Source organism: Paramormyrops kingsleyae, chromosome 19 (assembly GCF_048594095.1).
Source record: "Paramormyrops kingsleyae isolate MSU_618 chromosome 19, PKINGS_0.4, whole genome shotgun sequence".
Lineage (NCBI taxonomy): Eukaryota > Metazoa > Chordata > Actinopteri > Osteoglossiformes > Mormyridae > Paramormyrops > Paramormyrops kingsleyae.
In genome coordinates, this window is record NC_132815.1 from 22,683,333 (window position 1) to 22,701,199 (window position 17,867).

Sequence of the window (17,867 nt, forward strand, 5' to 3'; positions counted from 1 at the left end):
GGTTGAGATCTGGTGACTGTGGGGGCCATTTTAGTACAGTGAACTCATTGTCATGTTCAAGAAACCAATTTGAAATGATTCGAGCTTTGTGACATGGTGCATTATCCTGCTGGAAGTAGCCATCAGAGGATGGGTACATGGTGGTCATAAAGGGACGGACACAATCAGAAACAATGCTCAGGTAGGCCGTGGCATTTAAACGATGCCCAATTGGCACTAAGGGGCCTAAAATGTGCCAAGAAAACATCCCCCACACCATTACACCACCACCACCAGCCTGCACAGTGGTAACAAGGCATGATGGATCCATGTTCTCATTCTGTTTACGCCAAATTCTGACTCTACCATTTGAATGTCTCAACAGAAATCGAGACTCATCAGACCAGGCAACATTTTTCCAGTCTTCAACTGTCCAATTTTGGTGAGCTCGTGCAAATTATAGCCTCTTTTTCCTATTTGTAGTGGAGATGAGTGGTACCCGGTGGGGTCTTCTGCTGTTGTAGCCCATCCGCCTCAAGGTTGTGCGTGTTGTGGCTTCACAAATGCTTTGCTGCATACCTCGGTTGTAACGAGTGGTTATTTCAGTCAAAGTTGCTCTTCTATCAGCTTGAATCAGTCGGCCCATTCTTCTCTGACCTCTAGCATCAACAAGGCATTTTCGCCCACAGGACTGCCGCATACTGGATGTTTTTCCCTTTGCACACCATTCTTTGTAAACCCTAGAAATGCTTGTGCATGAAAATCCCAGTAACTGAGCAGATTGTGAAATACTCAGACCGGCCCGTCTGGCACCAACAACCATGCCACGCTCAAAATTGCTTAAATCACCTTTCTTTCCCATTCTGACATTCAGGCAATGTCAGGGCCGCATTAAGGTACACAGAGGCCCCTAGGCTACAGTATGTACACAGAGGCCCCCCTCCGCGCCAATGGGGGCCCCCTTGCAGGCTGGCACACGTGGGGCCCCTAGGCTTAAGCCATATCTAGCCTGTGCGTTAATCCGCCCCTGGGGGCAATATGTATTCAATGGCTATTTTATTAGGAACACCCGTATACCTGCTCAAGCAAATACCTAACCAGCCAATCATGTGACAGCGGCTCACGACAAGACCTTCTCAATGGTAAGATCAAACACCAGAATTGGGGGAAAAAGAAAAAGTGTTATATGAGTGACTTTGACCATGGCGTGGTTGTTGGTGTCAGACGAGCTGGTTTGAGAATTTCAGAAATTGCTGACCACCTGGGATTTTCATGCACAACAGTCTCTAGTTTACTCAGGATGGTGTGAAAAACAAAAAACATCCAGAGAGCGGCAGTTCTATGGGTGGAGATGTCTTGTTGATGAGAGATATCAGATGAGAAGGTACAGTACAGTAACTCGAATAACCACTCTTTATGGCAGTGATGAGCAGAAAAGCATTTCTGAATGCACAGCTGGAGATGGATGGATTACCACACCAGAAGATCACTCCATGTCAGCCCCACTAAATCACACTGACCTGTATCATACTGTATCACAGGTTCCTCCAGATTTTTAGTACTGTAGTACAAATGGACAGAAGTCGTCAAACACCGCCCTCTAGAGGTCAGCGGTTATGTTACAGCATTAAACACACATACTAAACCTGGCAATTAGCTGGTGAGCTGAATAAGGTGTGTTTCAGAAGAGAAATCTGCAAACTGTGTTGCAGACTGGCCCTCCAGGACCGGAATTGGGGAACCCTTTTATATACCAATTCTACCACTACCAAATTAATCAATCCATCCATCCATCCACCAACTTTGGCAGCACAGCATCACAGAGTTCACTATGAAATGTTCTGATTTATTTTATTTCTTGGCAAACAATGTCTTAATATGACATGTACAGAGAAAAGTGACCATCTAATGTCACTGCATTGAAAATAGATATTCAAAATCAATGTCTTAAAATTATGAAAGCTAAGATAAGTCACTCTGTGCAATAGCATAAGCATGTTCAGATCCTAACAGCATGATCATTTACTGTTAAAAGGAAGCCTGCATATGAATGGCATTCCTGTGTTTTGGGAATGTCTGAATAAGGGGTCACACTGTAGTGTATGAGGTCTTTCTTAAAGGGATACTTTAAAGGTCCACTAGCACCTGTGCTAACTATGCTTTTGTCAGTCATATAGTTTGCCTTTTTAGTTTCCATTTATTATCCTAACCTTTACGCAGCAGCACATTCTTTGACAGAATGGATTTTTTTCTACTTTCAGTCAGAATACTGTGAAATCTCGTGCTACGCTGGCTAACCCCCTTCAGGTACCCCCCCCCCCCCACCACCAAAGGAAGTTATTATGGGCATGATTCACAAAAATACTGTTGTCCAGTAGGCCTTGAATGTAGACCAAGGATGAGAATAATCAGGATAAGAATGTTTCATTGACTGTACACAAAACAATGAATTAGCATTGTCAAATCCATTCCAGCCTGTGCTATGTAGCTTTGGGCTAATGCTAATATGCTTGTACCTTGGTTGAGGTAAAGGCACGAAAAGCATACTCTCAAAGCAATAATAATAATAATATCCTAAGAAACCAACTCAAATACTCTTTTAATCACTAATTTGGCAATATTTTTACATTCCTAGTAACACAAATACACAGAGTTAACTGTTTAAAAAAAATCTGGTTATATTTAAAGACACTACAGGCAACAGTACACAACTGACACACATAAATTCAGCATAAAGGCTCATTTCTTCATATCTCAGCACCAGCACAAGGCCAATCCATCGCAGGGTGCACAAACACACACGTTGGGTATACCTATCCTTATGGGGACCGCTCATTCATTTCAATGGGAAAAATGCTAACGATAACTATGACAACCTTAACCCTTAACCCCGGTCCTGGAGAGCTACTATCCAGTAGGTTTTCTATCCTACTTGGCTTCTGATGAGCCACACCTGCTCCTGGTATTTACCTGAGAACAGGTGTGGCTCATGAGAAGCCAGGTATGATAGAAAACCTACTGGATAGTAGCTCTCCAGGACCAGAGTTGGAGACCCCTGATTTAATACATAGACTAAAATACATTGTGTTGCCTTTATTCAGACTGTCTTGTGAGAAATGCATTTAAAAAGAAATTTACAATTTAAAAGATATATATATTTTTTAAACTGTACCAGTACAACTGCTGTATCGGTTCAAACAGAGTCTCTTCAGATTAAAACACGAGACCATATTCCAGTGTATTCTCCGCTCTGTGCTGAGCGGATTCAGAGAGCAAAGAATTAAGTGGTTCGATGATGCCTAGAATGAACGGAATGTGCACAGAGTCAGGGTGGAACAGTTAGGTGACTAAAACAGTAAACAGAGCTTATCGTGGCAGAAAGTGTGTCATGAGATCTGAACAGGATGCGTGGCATTCTTAAAGACAAACTGTCACCATGGTGAGCTCCAGCCATCTCTGCTGGACACATCTTGACGTCACTAAGTGCATTTATGTGTAACACTGGCACTCTGCACCGTCCCCATTCAATATCTGCCTTATGCATCCTAGTGGTCATTGTGAGAAGGCACAAGTCTAATTAAGATAGCTTTGCTATCTTAGCATTTGGCCTGTACTTCCGGCTAATCCATCGGGCGTAGCCCCGAATCGAAAGATCCGGCAGTAATCTGGGGCTTCCCAGACAGACCCCTGTAGCCTTGGCTTTGTGTCTCTGAGAAGCCTGCATGTGACGTCACTGCCACATCTTTGAAGCCTTTCGTGGCTGTCTTGGGTGACACTGTGCATTGTGATTTTGGGGCTGGTGAGCTCCCTGGAATGAAAATGTCGGCAAATCAAATTAATACTACTACTACTACTACTAATAATAATAATAATAAATCAACAACAACAATAATAGAGATTGAGGTAAACATACTGATCTGTGTTTTAAGCCCTAATCTCATAAATAAAGCCCATAAATGACTATAAACGCATTGTAAACGGTTTAAAATGAAATCTGTGCATGTCCCCCTTTGTAGGGTGATGTCACTCCTCTTTCCTCTGCAAGCGTCGCTGCACCACGGCGCACATGAGCACTGCGGTCACTGCACTGCACAGCACCAGCACGCCGTAGGAGGCGGCAGCCAGAAGCAGGCGGCCCTCGCCGTGCGCCTGCACCACCGACTCCCGGCGGGCCACAAAGTCCTCCAGCAGCGCCTCCTGCTGGCAGAGCGTGCACAGCACCAAGAAGACGTGGAAGATCTGGTGGCCGTGGCCCACGATATCGCAGCGGCCCGGGAAGAGGAGCTCGGGCAGGGGGCAGGAGAAGAAGAAGGTGGCCAGGATGAAGAAGACGACCTGGAGAGCATGGAAAGGCAGTGCCGGGTCGCTCCAGGAACCCGTGGCCAGGCGGTGAGCCACGGGACTGATGACCAACAGATACTCCAGGCCAGCAGGGATCATCTGGATGAGCTTCCTCTGCAAGGGGTACGGGCAGCGGTAACGGAGCTTGGCGTAACAGCAACTGGTGCAGGACAGCCAACCAAGGAAGGCAGCGGCGGGCAGGAAGACCTCCCCCACAATGCTCTGGCGCCAGGCCGGCTCGGAGCTGTAAAAGTAGTGTGCCAGGGCACAGCCATACTGGTATATGCCGACGCCCACGTAGTCCAGGAAGAAGAGTGCGTAGTGCGCCAGCTCGGAGCGTGACTGCAGCAGGTGGGCAGCGGTGCTGAACAGCAGGTAGGAGATGGCTGACAGCACGAAGAGGAGCAGCGGCAGCGCGACGGGATCCGGTGCCACCGCCGCCAGGCCCCAGGTGCCGGCGAAGACCCAGCAGCGCAGCAGCACCGGCAGAACGGCCAGCAGGTGCGTCCACACGTTCAGCGACTCATTGTGCCACTGGAAGAGGCTGAGGAGGTAGCAGTGCCAGTCCTGGCCCACGGCCCGGTAGCCTGACAGGATGTAAGGCTCACGGAAGAGTGCAGGCACCTCGGACGCCTGCACGGTGGCCCTCAGGGAGGGGAGGGAGGGCAGGGCATCCAGAACGCGGGGCAGTCGGCCAAGCTGCTGCACGCTCAGCGACAGGGTGCTGATCCGCTCCACGACCGCGCTAGACATGGCTGGCCCCCCCCACCTAAACAGGCAAAAATACAGTTTTGGGGGGGACTTTCACAGCTGCTGTGCATTACATTTAGTTGCACTTGTTTGCACTTTATGTACTGCCTTACATCCCAGCTCTACAGTCCTTGCTGCTGTATGTACTAGAATTTCCCCCTGGGATCCATATAGTTTGTCTAATCTAGTGTAGTCAATTCTCAGGTAATAGACAAGCCAGGAAATGGCTATAAATAAATAAATAAATAAATAAAACAAGAAATTGACTCTTAAAATCTGTGTTTCGACATGACATATATACCTGAATCCAGATACCCAGTTCAAAGGAGCAAATGGAAGAAATGACACCTTGTAGCACATAGAAAGAAAGCGTACTCGAAAATCAGCCGTCACATATTACAGCGTGAATAGCTTTGGTTTCTGCCAAACCTGCACCTCATTCCCAGCTGCCCTATCTCAGGTTTAAGCCCAGGCCTTTGTTGGAGAAAAATATGCATTACCGACACAAAAGATAATTACAGCGGGCACCTGGGTAACAAATTTGCAAAACATGAGACTCCCTAACCATTCGGGTGACCTTAAGCAAACACGTTCCTCGGGTGAATCACACCCTGCAAGTCAAACCAGTCTGACGTCAGGTATTGCAAACCAGATAAATCAGTAGCTTGAACAAAGCGAACAAAATTGCTGTAGCGTTAAAACTTGAAAAATGTCAGCTATGTCTCGTACTCTAAATATGTCTAAGACCAATAAACTACCCATCCATTATAAAAGAACAGATACAAATGTTTTAATGTCCTTGAGAGGTTTTCAAATATACAGGGACCGCGTGCAAGGGCGTAACATTTGGGGGGTTGAGGTCTCCACCCATTAAGGGGGAAACATGATTATTGGGGGGGGGGGGGGGGTTGTATTAGCTGGTTTTGATTTCCCCCCCATAATTAACGCCCATGACCGCGTGTAAATGGCACCCACTGCAGGCTGTACGGTCTCTGTCTGGCGCTGTACGCTGCCTGATACGCCCTCCTGAATCAGATTCCGTCAGTTATTTTAATTGCACTGCTTTGGTGCCGTTTCTTATAAATATGGTATAAGTATGCATAATTGATAAAGGGATTACTGATACAACTATTTCACAGTGCCGGACAGTCCCTATGATTAAATTAAAAATAGTACATGAACCGATGAAATGTGTGTATGCATGTATAAGATCAACTGATAACGTTTTATTCCAAGATACTTAAAGAGACAACACATGATACACGTACACGCAAATCCACTTTTAGTAATGACATTTTTACAGTATTTTTAATATATAATTAAGCGTTTAAATAATAGCATAACCACGACTTTAGTACAGACAGCGGATATTTGCCCACCAAAGTGTCAGAGATGTTTTACCTGGATCTTCTCGTACCTCTGCCTGGTGACTCGGGAGACAGCGAAGTGACCTGCACCTCTTAGGCGGAGATCACTTCACCTGTCGGCGGGACTGCGCACCCCTCCCATCCCGGCCCTGTCCCAATTCGCCTCCCATTTCCCACACGTCGGATTCAGCGACGGATTACACAAGGAGCCGAAATGAAGTGAATTTTAGTTATTTGGTTGCCGTTTCTTTTGTACGTCGAGTATGGCTATTAAACTATGTTCATAATACTGATTATTTTGTACTAATTCTCATTCTTATTAATCCGCGCATTCTAACTATTACTTCTGGCTTTGTATCACCAGTAACATATTGTAAGAATAACTTATTGTCTTCATTAAGGCTCACACATTTGCCTGTACACCACAATGTAGAACTATAGGACCAACTTTCATTATCTATTTATCCAGATTTATTGGGTACTGTATCTGAGTTCTCTTGAAAACCGACATTGTTCAAGTTGTGAACCTTACAAGCCAAATTCAGAGGTCTACTAGTCCGCCTCCCAAATTCCGGCCGCGACATGTTTTTATTGGATTAGTACATGTGGCCGGGGGCGTAGGAGCCGGGGAGAACGTGTACCGCCCTATAGTTAATTTCGACAGAGGAAAAAGAAACCTCGTCTAATCCCGCTATTCAATGTCGGCGAACACCCCCTCCCCCGGAAACCTTTACCGCCGGCAAACCCCTATGCTTGGCACGCTCCGCCTTACTTCGTTTGTCTTTCGGTTAAAAAAATAGCTGAAATGGCCCTATTAGGAGTATAACTCCTACCGACGGCCACCAGGTTAGTTTTGAGACCCTTTACCTAAACAAAGTAATTTGGCGTTGGTAATTAAATTACCAACTTAAATTACGCATAACGTCCAATGTTTCCCTGGGTAAAGCATGTTTATCAAGGCATATGATGAACGCTGCCTATTGCACTGGTTTGCAAATTCTGTTCGATTACTTTTTTTGCTGTTACGTTGTACATTAGATACTTCCAAAGAAGTACTAATAACAGGCAACCATTTTCTGAGCTTTTCGCGCGAACTTTTCTGGAGGCGGAGAATGGGAAGCACGAGCTTTTAAAGCGTGGGTGACTGCGCTCGAGGATTGGTCAAAATCTTCAAGCGCGCCGAAAATGCAAATATAGTGAACTTGTGTGGACCAATCATGAGCCGGAACGGTGTGTCCCGGCTTTCTTTGTGGCGCGAAAGCTCACTTTCTTTTGGTTGAGGGGGCAGGTAGTTTGCTGTGAGCTGAGAAAATCAACTAAAAACTGTTATTTTTTTTGTTCTTCCTTAAGTAAAATCTCGATTGCGAAATGGCCGCTGAAGTCGTGGATAATGAAGAGATGAGACAGGCGCAGCGAGAATATTTGGATTTTCTCGATGATGATGTAAGTCAGTCTAAGTGCCATTGAGTTCTGTAGCAGAGAAATATTCAATGAAATCCCCACGTTTGCTTTGTAAAATGTTGTTTGTTGTAAACATGCTTTGAAATGTGATTGTAGTTAAGAATCTGTCTTATGTTTATCCTGTTATAATGAATGGCAATAACTAACTTGCTTTGCAATGAGAAACAGCTCGTTTAGTTGGACGCTCCGCATGCACGGTTTAGGAGGCCTAAAATGGCTACTCGGCTTCTCTTTTGGCTTTTTCAGTGAAATGTTAGCATAAGTGACCCCACCTGGTCACAAATACAACAGAACTTACCCCTTCTTCTATTTAACGTTTGCAGCAAGACCAAGGTGTCTATCACACCAAAGTGCGCGACATGGTTAGTGACAATAAATTCCGACTTATTGTCAACATCAACGACCTGCGGAGGCGCAACGAGACTCGTGCTGCACGGTGGGTTCAGTTTCCGGTACCAAAGAACTGTTTACTGTGTACAGGTTAAAATGTGATACTTTACATGTTCACTTGGTACAATTTTATAGTGGTTAAGAAGATTATGTGTGTTTCGTATGCGAGAAAAACTGATCAACGTTGGTATATTCTTGGCACATTTTAAATGTGATTGGGCAAGTGCCAGCTTTGTGTGTATCGGGCCTTCTGACCCGGGTCTGGTTCCGAAAGGGCCACTGATCGAGCCCTCCCCCTTTCTCAGGCTCATGAATAATTCCTTTGAGGAGCTCCTGGCCTTCCAGCGTGCCTTGAAGGACCTGGTGGCCTCTGTGGATGCCACCTATGCGAAGCAGTACGAGGAGTTCTTCGTGGGCCTGGAGGGCAGCTTTGGCAGCAAGCACGTGACCCCCCGCACGATGACAGCCCGTCTCCTGGGCAGTGTGGTCTGCGTGGAGGGCATTGTCACCAAGTGTGAGGCTCCTCTGCTGTGTTGTTGGGCTGGGGGGTGCTGAGCTGCTTTGGTCCAAACTTATGCTCGTCTGTATTTAAAGGGGAAACCTGAATAGCCCTGATACTTTTAAACCGAAGTAGTTTGTTGTGAGATGTGATCCCTGGGGCCTGTATCCCAAAGCTGGATTTCTTGCTGAGCCAGATAACTTGTCAAATTTAAGGTACCCAGTTTAAAGGGACTTTATCTCTGTTCACATACATTTAGCCCAGATTGCATAAAATCTGGCAGTGAGTGAGAAATCCTGCTTCATAATGCAGGCCCCCGAGCTACATGTAGATGTCTCACATGGACATCTTGCAGGTTCCTTGGTGCGGCCCAAGGTGGTACGCAGCGTCCATTACTGCCCCGCCACGAAGAAGACGATGGAGCGCAAGTACACAGACATGACGTCTCTGGATGCCTATCCGTCCAGCGCCATTTACCCCACAAAGGTCTGTGCTGTGCTGTCTGGTCTCTCCCAATCATCCTCAGTGTGATAGTGTATCCTGAATCAGGGCAGGATACACTGGATGTGGATTTGGAGCAGCGTGTGGGTTAGGATGCCGTGGCTGTGTTCGGAAGGTTGTTGGTTTAAATCCCTGTCGCGGCAAAGTAATTTCACTGTTGGGGCCTTGAGCAAGGTCCCCGACCCAGATGGTTCCCGGAAGTAACTGCCCCTGCTTTCTCAGCTCTGTCTCCTTGGATAAAAGCATCTCAATCTATGTAATGTAGATTCTTAATAGAAATTGATAAGAAAGGGAGGGATTTGGGCATCTTTTTGATTTTTCAGGATGTGCTAAATTCTGTGTTTGGGATAATGTGATATTAGGGGTTTCCGTGTTGACGGAAGTCTGCGTGATGCGCTTTCAGGATGAGGAGAACAACCCCCTGGAGACGGAGTTTGGCCTCTCCGTTTATAAAGACCACCAGACGATCACCGTACAGGAGATGCCTGAGAAGGCCCCTGCCGGCCAGCTGCCGCGCTCTGTGGACATCATTTTGGACAACGACCTGGTGGACACCGCCAAGCCTGGAGATCGCGTCCAAGTCATTGGGACCTACCGCTGTTTGCCTGGGAAGAAGGGTGGCTTCACCTCCGGCACTTTCAGGTTAAACTTCAGCTTAGGGTGTTAGTTGGGTATTGCGCACGTCGCTGCCATATGACCCCCTGTGTCCGTATAGTCTTCACTGAGTACAAGGTTGTTTGGAATTTACGGGGAGATGAATTCTTTGTGTTTTTTCGGTTCTGTCCTCCAGGACCATCCTGATTGCCTGCCATGTGAAGCTGTTGAGCAAAGAGGTGTCTGCATACTTCTCCGGCGATGACGTGGCCAAGATCAAAAAGTTCAGCCGGTCGCACTCCAAGGTGAGAGGGTGGGGGGCTGTTGCAGTGACTGGACCGAGCACAGAGCTGAGGGGCTTCTTAGTGTCTCAGTAGAGGCGTCCGTCTTTTAGACAGGGTGCCTGGCCTGAGTTTGCTCGCAAAGCATCCAGCCCTGTGTGTTCAATATAGGTTGACCAACATCAGTATTGTCCAGGCTGTCCACTTAATGTAATCACATTGTCTTAGATCTGAGGCATAATGGGATTGCTGTATGCGGTATCTTGGGTGGGTTGTTGGACAGCCGTTATGTAGGACCTTCTTCCCTGCAGTTGTTTTCCAAACTGCATACTGTGTACTGCATACTGTAACTAGTGTGTACTGCATACTGCGTATTGATAGTCATATCCAGTACACCAGCTTTTTTTAAATGATTTGTAGCATGGTCCGTTTTAACACGACCTCCCTGTGCGCCTTTTAAATTCGTAATGACCATTTCCCACAGTCAATGGATCATTTTCAACCAGTGTGCTGCAATACCTTGTTAGGTGTGCCATTGGAAAACTGTCAAATTCTACAAAAAAGGTCATTAAAATAATCAAAAATAAATGGATAACTTGCCTAAAGCGCCACATCTGTTAAGCCCGCTGTGTATTGAAAGGACAGGTACACTAATAGGACTGAATAGAATTGAAGCCAATCAAGACAAACGGCTATATACACAAATTGCAAAAGAATGTAATACTTCAATAAATACATTACAATTTGTAACTATACATTAATACATAGACTTGGATAAATTAATCAAAATGATGGTAGCATTTAGTTCCTCCTCTTGCAGGCCATGATTAGAGGGAAGTATTTGACGTGTAGGGCTGCTAACGTTAGCTGGCTCACTGACGGGTGTGGGGCTGCTAACGTTAGCTGGCTCACTGACGGGTGTGGGGCTGCTAACGTTAGCTGGCTCACTGACGGGTGTGGGGCTGCTAACGTTAGCTGGCTCACTGACGGGTGTGGGGCTGCTAACGTTAGCTGGCTCACTGACGGGTGTGGGGCTGCTAACGTTAGCTGGCTCACTGACGGGTGTGGGGCTGCTAACGTTAGCTGGCTCACTGACGGGTGTGGGGCTGCTAACGTTAGCTGGCTCACTGACGGGTGTGGGGCTGCTAACGTTAGCTGGCTCACTGACGGGTGTGGGGCTGCTAACGTTAGCTGGCTCACTGACGGGTGTGGGGCTGCTAACGTTAGCTGGCTCACTGACGGGTGTGGGGCTGCTAACGTTAGCTGGCTCACTGACGGGTGTGGGGCTGCTAACGTTAGCTGGCTCACTGACGGGTGTGGGGCTGCTAACGTTAGCTGGCTCACTGACGGGTGTGGGGCTGCTAACTTGTTTGATCCTATTAGTCTGACGTTGGTTTGTTGTACTTTGTCTTTACTCTTAAAAATAAAAATAATACAAAAGAAAACCGTATAAAATTTTCAATAAATTATTTTCATTTTAATACTGAGCTGTCCCTGGTGCCTGTGAGGTTCCCCATTACCCCCCCCCCCCCCCATGTTAAACAGTCAAAGCCAGGCTGTGATGTTCTCACGTTGCATTGTGGGATGCAGTGGGTGAAGCACAGATCTTGCACATACTGATATTTACAAAATCTGTGTGATGTCTGGATATCTTAGGTGTACTGAGAATTTAGTACATACTAAAGTATGTACTAGTGGAATAGTACGTGTTTTCACAAACAGCCTGTGTCTCTGTGGTGTTTAGCCCCCCTGCCTCATTATGATGTCATAGTGGTCCTCTGACTCCCACTGACTGGCCCTTTCAGGACTTGTTTGAGCAGCTTGCCCGGTCGCTGGCTCCCAGCATCCACGGACACGAGTACATTAAGAAGGCCATCCTGTGCATGCTGCTCGGCGGGGTGGAGAAGGTTCTGGAGAACGGCTCCCGCATCCGCGGGGACATCAACGTACTGCTGATGGGTACGCCGGGCGTGTGGGTGTGAGCGCGGGGGCCTCGGCCTGGTGCCGGTCGCAGTGCTGACACGCCTCGTCTTCCCGCAGGTGACCCCTCGGTGGCCAAGTCGCAGCTGCTGCGCTACGTGTTGCACACGGCCCCCCGCGCCATCGCCACTACAGGCCGCGGCTCCTCCGGCGTGGGCCTGACGGCCGCCGTCACCACTGACCAGGAGACGGGTATGTGGGCTGGGAGGGGGGGCGGGTTTTGCATTTCAGCTGCATGGTTCTGTAAACTCCGCCAATAGAAAGAGCAGCACTCCTTGGGTAGGAGTATTCAGCCTTTTGCTTACCAGCACAGTGTGGCGTTAAACTGTAAAACCTCATGCATTAACTGTTAAATCTTTTATTGCTGCAGTTTTGAAAATACCCTCCATTTAATTTAGCTGAGGCCAGTCAGCCCTGGAGTAGATCGCTAGTGAACCGTGTTTAATGAATCATCATCTGCTCCCTGCCGTAGAGGTGAGCGGTTGATGATTCCGCTATTAAATATCGAATTTTAGATTTTACTGTGGTTAGTGATTTTAATGAGTCACTTTGTGTGTTAATGACGGGGTACAGTAAGGGGGCGACGTGGAGGTGCTGATTAATGGCTTGTAGTCTGTCATTTGCTTAATGGTCCAGTCCAAGGTTAATAGCTCAATGAATCTGCAGAGTGAAAGCACTGAGTGACACTGTGTGTGGCTGGGGGGGTGGAGCCAAGCGTGACCAGTGTGGCCCCTCCCTCAGGTGAGCGTCGCCTAGAGGCGGGTGCCATGGTGCTGGCCGATCGCGGGGTGGTGTGCATCGACGAGTTTGACAAGATGTCCGACATGGACCGCACGGCCATCCACGAGGTGATGGAGCAGGGCCGCGTCACCATCGCCAAAGCCGGCATCCATGCCCGGCTCAATGCCCGCTGCAGCGTGCTGGCCGCCGCCAACCCCGTCTATGGCAGGGTACGTTCTGCCAGGGCCCGAGGGCATGGGTCTAGCTTGGCAGCAACACCAAACTCAAGTGAAACTCTCCTCTTCCAGTATGACCAGTACAAGACACCGATGGAAAACATCGGGCTCCAGGACTCGCTGCTCTCCCGTTTCGACCTGCTCTTCATCGTTCTGGATCAGATGGACCCGGAGCAGGACCGCGACATTTCGGACCATGTGCTGCGCATGCACCGATACCGGAACCCCGGCGAGCAGGACGGCACGGGTGAGCAATGGCTGCCGGCCCGACCGTAACCAGTTTGACTTGTCCTGCTGATACGAGTCGCGTTTGAGACCCACGTGTGGCGTGAGTCAGCTTGTGACTCCAGTGACGTCTCTGGCAGCCATGTCCCTGGGTGGGACAGTGGACATTCTGACCACCGAGGACCCCGACGCTGGTGAGGACGAGCGGGAGGAGCTGCAAGTGTACGAGAAGCACAATGCACTGCTCCACGGCAGCAGGAAGCGCAGGTAATGCGATGGCTGCGATCTGTGTTTCGTGCGATTCCCGGTTGGCTTTGATAGCTGGTACCCAGCCTCGGACGCCACGGATAGTCTCGCGCTGTCTAATCCTAGGCCGTGCTTTGGTAACTTCTAGGGATAAGATTGTCAGCAAGGAGTTCATGAGGAAGTACCTCCATGTGGCCAAGCTGATCACCCCCGCGCTGACGCAGGAGGCGGCCGACCACATCGCGGAGGAGTACTCGCGGCTGCGCGGCCAGGAGCAGCTGGGCTCGGACGTGGCGCGGGTGAGCAGCGGCCTTCCGGAAGCATTTTGGATCCTCGTCTTGGGGGAAACGCTCTTTCACGGAGCAGTGACCTTTTAAAGTCAAAAGTTAAAAGGGCTTTTTCATTCGTCATGCAAATGAAAAGTAACAATAATAATAATGCATTTTATTTAAAGATGCCTTTCAAGGCACTCAAGGACACCTTATAAACACAATATACACAATATAATCTTGTCTATTATGGATATCAGGAGGGAGAGAATTCCATAGACTGGCGGCAACATGACCAAAAGCTCTAAATCCCATAGTGGACAGGTGAGCACAGGGCACAAGGTCTGAGAGAGCGGGAAGGAGTGTGAATATGTGAGAGATCAATAAGATATGAAGGAGCAAGATTGTAAAGGACTTTGAAAGCGAACAGTAGAATTTTGTGATCAATACGATATTTAACGGGAAGCCAATGAAGTTGCTGAACAGGACTGATATGAGCCGTGATGGGAGTCCTGGTAATATGAGCGGCTGCCTTCTGTACTAACTGGAGCTTATAAGGAGCTTGAGAGGTAAACCAGATGGAATGGAATTACAGTAAGCAATACGTGATGTGACCAGGGCGAGTAGAAGAATGGCGCTATTGGCAGGTATGTAAGAGGCTAAATATTGCGGAGGTGAAAATATGCAGACTGGGTAGAATAGAATATAAATACTGAGACAAAGATGGATGGATGTATACCCTGGAGGGAAATACTTTGGCAAACGGTACGACAAAGCGATTCAGTCAGTGATTTGCTTACACAAAAAAGAACTAAAAGTTAACAAAGGAATTTAAGTGTAAAAGGAATAAGTACAAATATACAAACAAGCTTTGTGCCGACAGTACTGTACACTAATGAGTGGCTGCAAATGCAAAAGGGATGTGATCAGGCCATATTGATGTGAAATGTGCATACAGATTCACTGCTGTTAAATAGGTGGAGAAAAACATCTTTTTAAGGACATTAAGATGTAGACAGTTAACCACTTGATTTCAACAGAGGTTTGGCATGAAAGCAGACTGTACAATAAATAGATTTAGTTTTGGAGCCCAGTGTTACAGTGTTAGTGTTAGTAATCCTTTAAACAGACCCCTTCTTGGGCTGGGAGGGGCAGGGTGTTCAGCAGTGAAATTGTGTGTTTAAGCCTCACTGTTCATAAGCAAGGCTGGATCATGGTCCTTAACACGTGACCGTCCGCAGACCTCCCCGGTGACGGCCCGGACGCTGGAGACGCTGATCCGGCTGTCCACGGCGCACGCCAAGGCTCGCACGAGCAAGGCCGTGCAGCTGCAGGATGCGCAAGTTGCAGTGGAGCTGGTGCAGTTCGCGTACTTCAAAAAGGTCAGTGGCTCGTTCACGCTAATTCCCTGACACGCCTCTCAGGCTGTGCTTATTGTTAAAGGCTCTACTCGTTACCTGACTGCTTTGCAATGTCAGTCGATTCGGGAAGTGAGGATACCATTCGGATGGCTGAACTCTGTCAGATCTGCTAAGCAACTGCCCTAAACGTCGTCTGTTCTATACTGATGCTGGTCTGTGAAAGGCCAGTAGACGGAACATTCAGCCAGTGTTACCAACCTCTGATTCTCCTCCCTCAGGTTCTCGAGAAAGAGAAGAAACGATCCAAGCAGACAGATAGGGACACCGCTTCAGAGGATGAGGACGATGAAGGGGACGTTCCATCTCCTCCAAGGAGGAAGAGGTGGCTATTACTCTCTGTCCTGCCCCTGCACTTCAGTCTGTCTTCGTCTTTTGACTGACGTCGACTCAATACCGTTTCCCTTCTGTTGAGGGCTATGCTTGTTTGCTGATGCAGTTCTCATTCCCTGTCTGTAGGGGTCGCCGTTCGGAGCGTCGCCCTTCTCAGGGAAGTGAACCCTACGACCCTTATGACTTTGACGGGCAGCAGGAAACTCCAGAAGGTGGGACCGGCAGCATCTCTGATCCCTCCATGTCGCCCTCTGGTGGCCAGTGTATGACTGACTTCCCTGTTTCTGTCCATGTTCAAGTGCCGACCCCGAGGGCCAGAGACGAGCCAGCGGAGACCCCAGAGAATGGTGAGGCGGGGCTGTCTGCAGACAGGTCAGTATGGGGGGGGGGTTATGCCGCCGTCTTGAGTTGTAGCTGCTATCAGGCATAGAAGCACACAGATGGTTCAACTGATGACATGTAAAATCTGCAAAAAAGGAACATTTGGGAATTGTGTCATGCCAAGTATGTAATCGCATGCAGCTTGTCTGTCTCTGGCAGCATCTTGAGGATGCATTAATTTAGCTGAAATGTACTGTTTGGGTTCACAGTTAAGATGCTCATAGTTAATCTGTAGGTTCAGTGTAAGGCTCTGCGTGGGGGGGGGGGGGGGGGTGTGTATGTGCCCTGCCGTCAGTAACAGGTGCCTCTCTCCCTCCCCAGGCTGAAGGCATTTAAGGGGGTGCTGCTGGAGGCTTTCCGCTCGGCCCATGCTCAGTCCATCAGCCTGACAGCCCTGAAGGAGGCCATCAACAAGGATACCCAGACCCCCTTCACTGCCGCCGAAGTGGACTCTGCCCTCGGTCGCATGCAGGACGACAACCAGGTCATGGTGTCCAGTGACATCGTCTTCCTCATCTGAGTGGAGGCTGTGGGATGGGAGCGGAGAAGGAACAGGGCTTCCTTCCAATCCGCAGGGACCTGAGCCGCACGGATATGCCTGATGTGGGCTGTGTGCTGGTGACGCTGAGCGCCGAGTCTGTCACCTGACCGCACGTCTTACTTTATAAATGTTCATGTCATGCAGTTTTAGGAAAGAGCGACTCATTGCGTGTTAAGGAGCCTGCAGTGTTTGTTGTGGTTTTTAAGCATTTTAAGGTGTAAATGTAAAGGCCTTTGTACATATTTTACAGGAAGCTGGAGTTTTAATCCTGCTGTTGATGTTTTAGTAATCTGAATGTACAAAAATGACTGATGATATATCAAAAGAAACTGGTAAATCCCCCTCTTTCCCCATCTTTTTGTTTTATTCTCACCCGAAGTGGTGGTATTTCTGGAAATCACCGGGTTCTCCATTTGTGGACAGTAGGGGGTGCCATTTCGTCTAATGCTGAACAGTGGATTTCTTTGAAAAATGCTTTAAATGCAAACAGTAAAATACAGAATTGTCTTCAAAATAAATTGTCTGGTTTAACTGGTTGTTTATGAGAATCCAGCTGAATGGGGGGGAATGGGTTGTGACACTCCTCATGGTAAAAGAAAAACAATGAAGGCATGTATTTTTTTTTTATTTACTTCTGTATCTCAGCTCAGTTGTGCCATCTCCCCAGAAGGCAGATTTGACCCTGTAGTCACACCATTCATCCATCTTTCATCAGTGTCTGCATAAAATTTGGGTTCATGTAACCCTTTAAAAAAAAAAAAAAAAAAAATCTCAGTATTCGAATTTTCAAATTCCATGCAGACAGCCACACCTTGTTCTAGTGGCGCCCCCACCTGGTGTCCCCAGTAACTACTCCCGCACCTTCATTTTAAATTATGCTCAGCGGCGTCATTTTGTGACCAGTTTACTGTGTGGGGAAAAATGGTTCCCATTTAATTTCATGGTAATTAGGTCTCTGATTTCACCCTAGTGATTTAAATGCACTAGGGTCATAAATAGCACTGTACCTGAATTTTACACATGCTATGTATGCTTTGAGTGCTATCCAAATGTTTTTCTACAAAAGTATAGAATAGAGTGATTTGGGCTTACAGATCTAATTGGTGCATTTCTTTTTGTGCCTTACCCCCCCCCCCCCCGATTTACATTGTAAACTAAAGTTATGTTAAACTTCCAGCAAAACACCCACTGTGGTGATGTCCCCAACAAGGACTGATGTAACAAGGAAAAGTATTGAAGTTGGTTGTTAAGGCTGGAGTCTCTCTCCCAACCCCTCAACTTATCGCTGAGGATCTTTAGGGTTCCTTGGGTATAAAACTGCACAAGTGATTAATGCTCCGGAAGAGCTGCTGCAA

At 47.7% G+C, this 17,867-nt stretch overlaps 2 protein-coding genes across 3 annotated transcripts; one reads left to right on the forward strand and one right to left on the reverse strand.

The window, feature by feature from the left end:
- Positions 1-1,816: 1,816 nt before the first annotated feature.
- Positions 1,817-7,287, reverse strand: paqr8 (progestin and adipoQ receptor family member VIII). 2 transcript variants are annotated; one of them, XR_002837615.2, is made up of 3 exons: positions 6,472-7,287; positions 3,033-5,089; positions 1,817-2,883 (listed from the first exon to the last, which is right to left on the reverse strand). XR_002837615.2 is itself a non-coding variant. In XM_023806808.2 (2 exons), the coding sequence occupies exon 2, from the start codon at positions 5,071-5,073 to the stop codon at positions 4,003-4,005; it is 1,071 nt and encodes a 356-aa protein (XP_023662576.2). In that variant the 5' UTR covers positions 5,074-5,089; positions 6,472-7,287; the 3' UTR covers positions 1,817-4,002. The 2 variants fall into 2 exon arrangements, 1 of the variants encoding a protein (XP_023662576.2); XM_023806808.2 differs by having other exon boundaries at positions 1,817-5,089.
- Positions 7,288-7,670: 383 nt separating this feature from the next.
- On the forward strand, positions 7,671-17,043 carry mcm3 (minichromosome maintenance complex component 3). Its single transcript, XM_023806647.2, has 17 exons — positions 7,671-7,880; positions 8,222-8,334; positions 8,594-8,802; positions 9,143-9,273; positions 9,692-9,930; positions 10,079-10,187; positions 11,969-12,122; positions 12,204-12,335; positions 12,885-13,093; positions 13,172-13,346; positions 13,465-13,591; positions 13,719-13,869; positions 15,081-15,221; positions 15,479-15,582; positions 15,717-15,802; positions 15,890-15,962; positions 16,293-17,043. The coding sequence occupies exons 1-17, from the start codon at positions 7,806-7,808 to the stop codon at positions 16,489-16,491; spliced, it is 2,427 nt and encodes an 808-aa protein (XP_023662415.1). The 5' UTR covers positions 7,671-7,805; the 3' UTR covers positions 16,492-17,043.
- The last annotated feature ends 824 nt before the right edge of the window (positions 17,044-17,867 follow it).